We start from the raw sequence: 2,057 nt of genomic DNA on the forward strand, positions 1-2,057 counted from the left end.
TCAGTCTCTGTTGGTGTTATTGGCTGCAAAGGCATGTAAGTTTCCCATTTGGCTCAGGCCACTCTGAATATGTGCAACATGGATTTCTACATTATTCTGAAAGCAGCTAAAGAAAAAACAAATATGGTTAGTGATATTATTTGATGACATTTAGATAAACAAGTTTTAAAAAAGAAAAATCTGAATTTTATTTAGGATGTAAGTAAGATAATGACCTCATGGAAGGAATAAATCTCTTCTTATATAGTAACCATAATTCTGCTCCAGAGCTCACTGAAAAAAATTTGCTCTGGACAGGCAAGAGAACCACAGAATGCTGGAAGAAGAAGACAAGCCGCTCTTTAATTGGGGAAGCTCTACTTCTAAGTTGAACCTCCATGTGAAAACAAAAACGAGGAAGTCTCCTGATTCCTTTGACTAAAAAAAAATTCCATGTGAAATTTCTATTCTGTCAATAGATTGGATATAACTGATTAACTCTTTTTAGATTTATTTAAAGGATGACTTATATGAATACATCACAAATATGTATTATTCTTAAACCTAGTAATGGAAATCACTATGAATTTAATATAACAATGATTAGGGAGCACCTAATGACTTACCTGATATTAGAAGCATCTATTGTATTCTTGATATCATTTAATGAATCTGTAAGTGATTTGAACTCAAAGGAATTCAGGTCTCCTCCTTCTGCTAGACACTAAAGGAAAAAACTTATTGCAATATTTAATTACAGTTTAAATGCACTCATGAACTTACTGACATAAACTATTGATTATAATTTCTTAGCAACGAATTAGTATAGTTTTGTTAAGTGTCAAAGTTAGGAAAATATTTTCTCTGAAATTTACCTTAATTTGTAACAAAATAGCTGTAAGTCTGGAGATTAAGTCTGTAAGATTTTCATTTTCAACACAGGGTTGTCCTGTTGAGGAATTTGCATGTCGAACAATTTCCTGTGCTTCTTCTTCACACCTTCGTCTCATATCTGTTGGCTGATCTGCAGGCTGGAGTCCCTGGTCTGGAGCAAGCTGAATACAGATGATTGAAACGTAAGATGGACATGAATAAGGTCAGAGTTATTTCTATGTGTGTTTGTACCATGCTTTCAGATCTGGAATTTCACAAAACTTACATTTATAATTAAAATGATGCTCAGTCTTATTCCAGTAGTTTCTTCTAACAGTTTTTTTTTTAAAGGCTATGGGGTGTGTGTGTGTGTGTGTGTGATATATATATATATATATATATATATATATATATATACACACACACACTTGTATGTATATAATATGCGTGTGTATTTAACTGGTAAACTATATATACCAAAAATTGCCATTTTAGTGTTTTAAAAACTTTTTTTAAATTTTTATTGTGATTTGGGTGAAAGTTTATAGAGCAAATTTGTTTTCCATACAACAGTTCATACACATTTTGTTTCATGACATTGACTGCAATTCCCCACAATGTAACAGTTCTCTTCCCACTTCCGGCCTGTAGTTTCCTCTTCCATGTGTCCTTCTTCCCTATGCATTCCAGCCACTCAAGCTATCTCCCTGTGCAAATACTGCCCTTCTGTTCCCCCATATTGATCACTGTAAGGAGTGTTATCTACATTATCTAAATGTTCATTCACCCTGTGTGCCTGTTTATTGTTTGGCTGGAAGCCACATGAGTAAGGTCAGTTCCACACCTAAAGGGCAACTATGGGCCATAGTCTCAGTGGTTCTACCAGGCTCTATCAGACCAGCAAACTTGGCCGTTTTTTTTTTTTTCATTAATAATGATTTTGAGTTTTGTTCCACATTGTTCTCCTACTCTATCCAAGATTTCCTACAGAGATCCCTCTCTGAGTGGCTGACAGTGGTAGCTGGGCACCATCTAGTTCTTCTGGTCTCATAGTCGTATAGGCTTAAGATACATGGTGTACTGGTCCCCCGGACTAATTGTTTCCATGTGTCTTTGGTTTTCTTCATTCTTCTTTGCTCTGGATGAGGAGAGACCCACCATTACATCTAGATGGCTGCTTGCAAGCTTTTAAGATCCCAGTTGCT

At 35.3% G+C, this 2,057-nt stretch overlaps 1 protein-coding gene across 1 annotated transcript in view; it reads right to left on the bottom strand.

Annotated features, from left to right (window-relative positions):
* Positions 1-2,057, bottom strand: part of LIN9 (lin-9 DREAM MuvB core complex component) — a 137,047-nt gene continuing 134,990 nt past the window's right edge. Inside the window, exons 13-15 of the mRNA XM_007936977.2 lie at positions 855-1,034; positions 606-703; positions 1-106 (exon numbers count right to left, since the gene is read on the bottom strand). Coding sequence (XP_007935168.1) covers positions 1-106; positions 606-703; positions 855-1,034 — 384 coding nt within the window. The remainder of the gene's footprint in view (positions 107-605; positions 704-854; positions 1,035-2,057) is intronic.

Source organism: Orycteropus afer, unplaced genomic scaffold, assembly GCF_000298275.1.
Source record: "Orycteropus afer afer isolate SDZICR_OR568_19922 unplaced genomic scaffold, OryAfe1.0 scaffold00039, whole genome shotgun sequence".
NCBI classification, from domain to species: Eukaryota; Metazoa; Chordata; class Mammalia; order Tubulidentata; family Orycteropodidae; genus Orycteropus; species Orycteropus afer.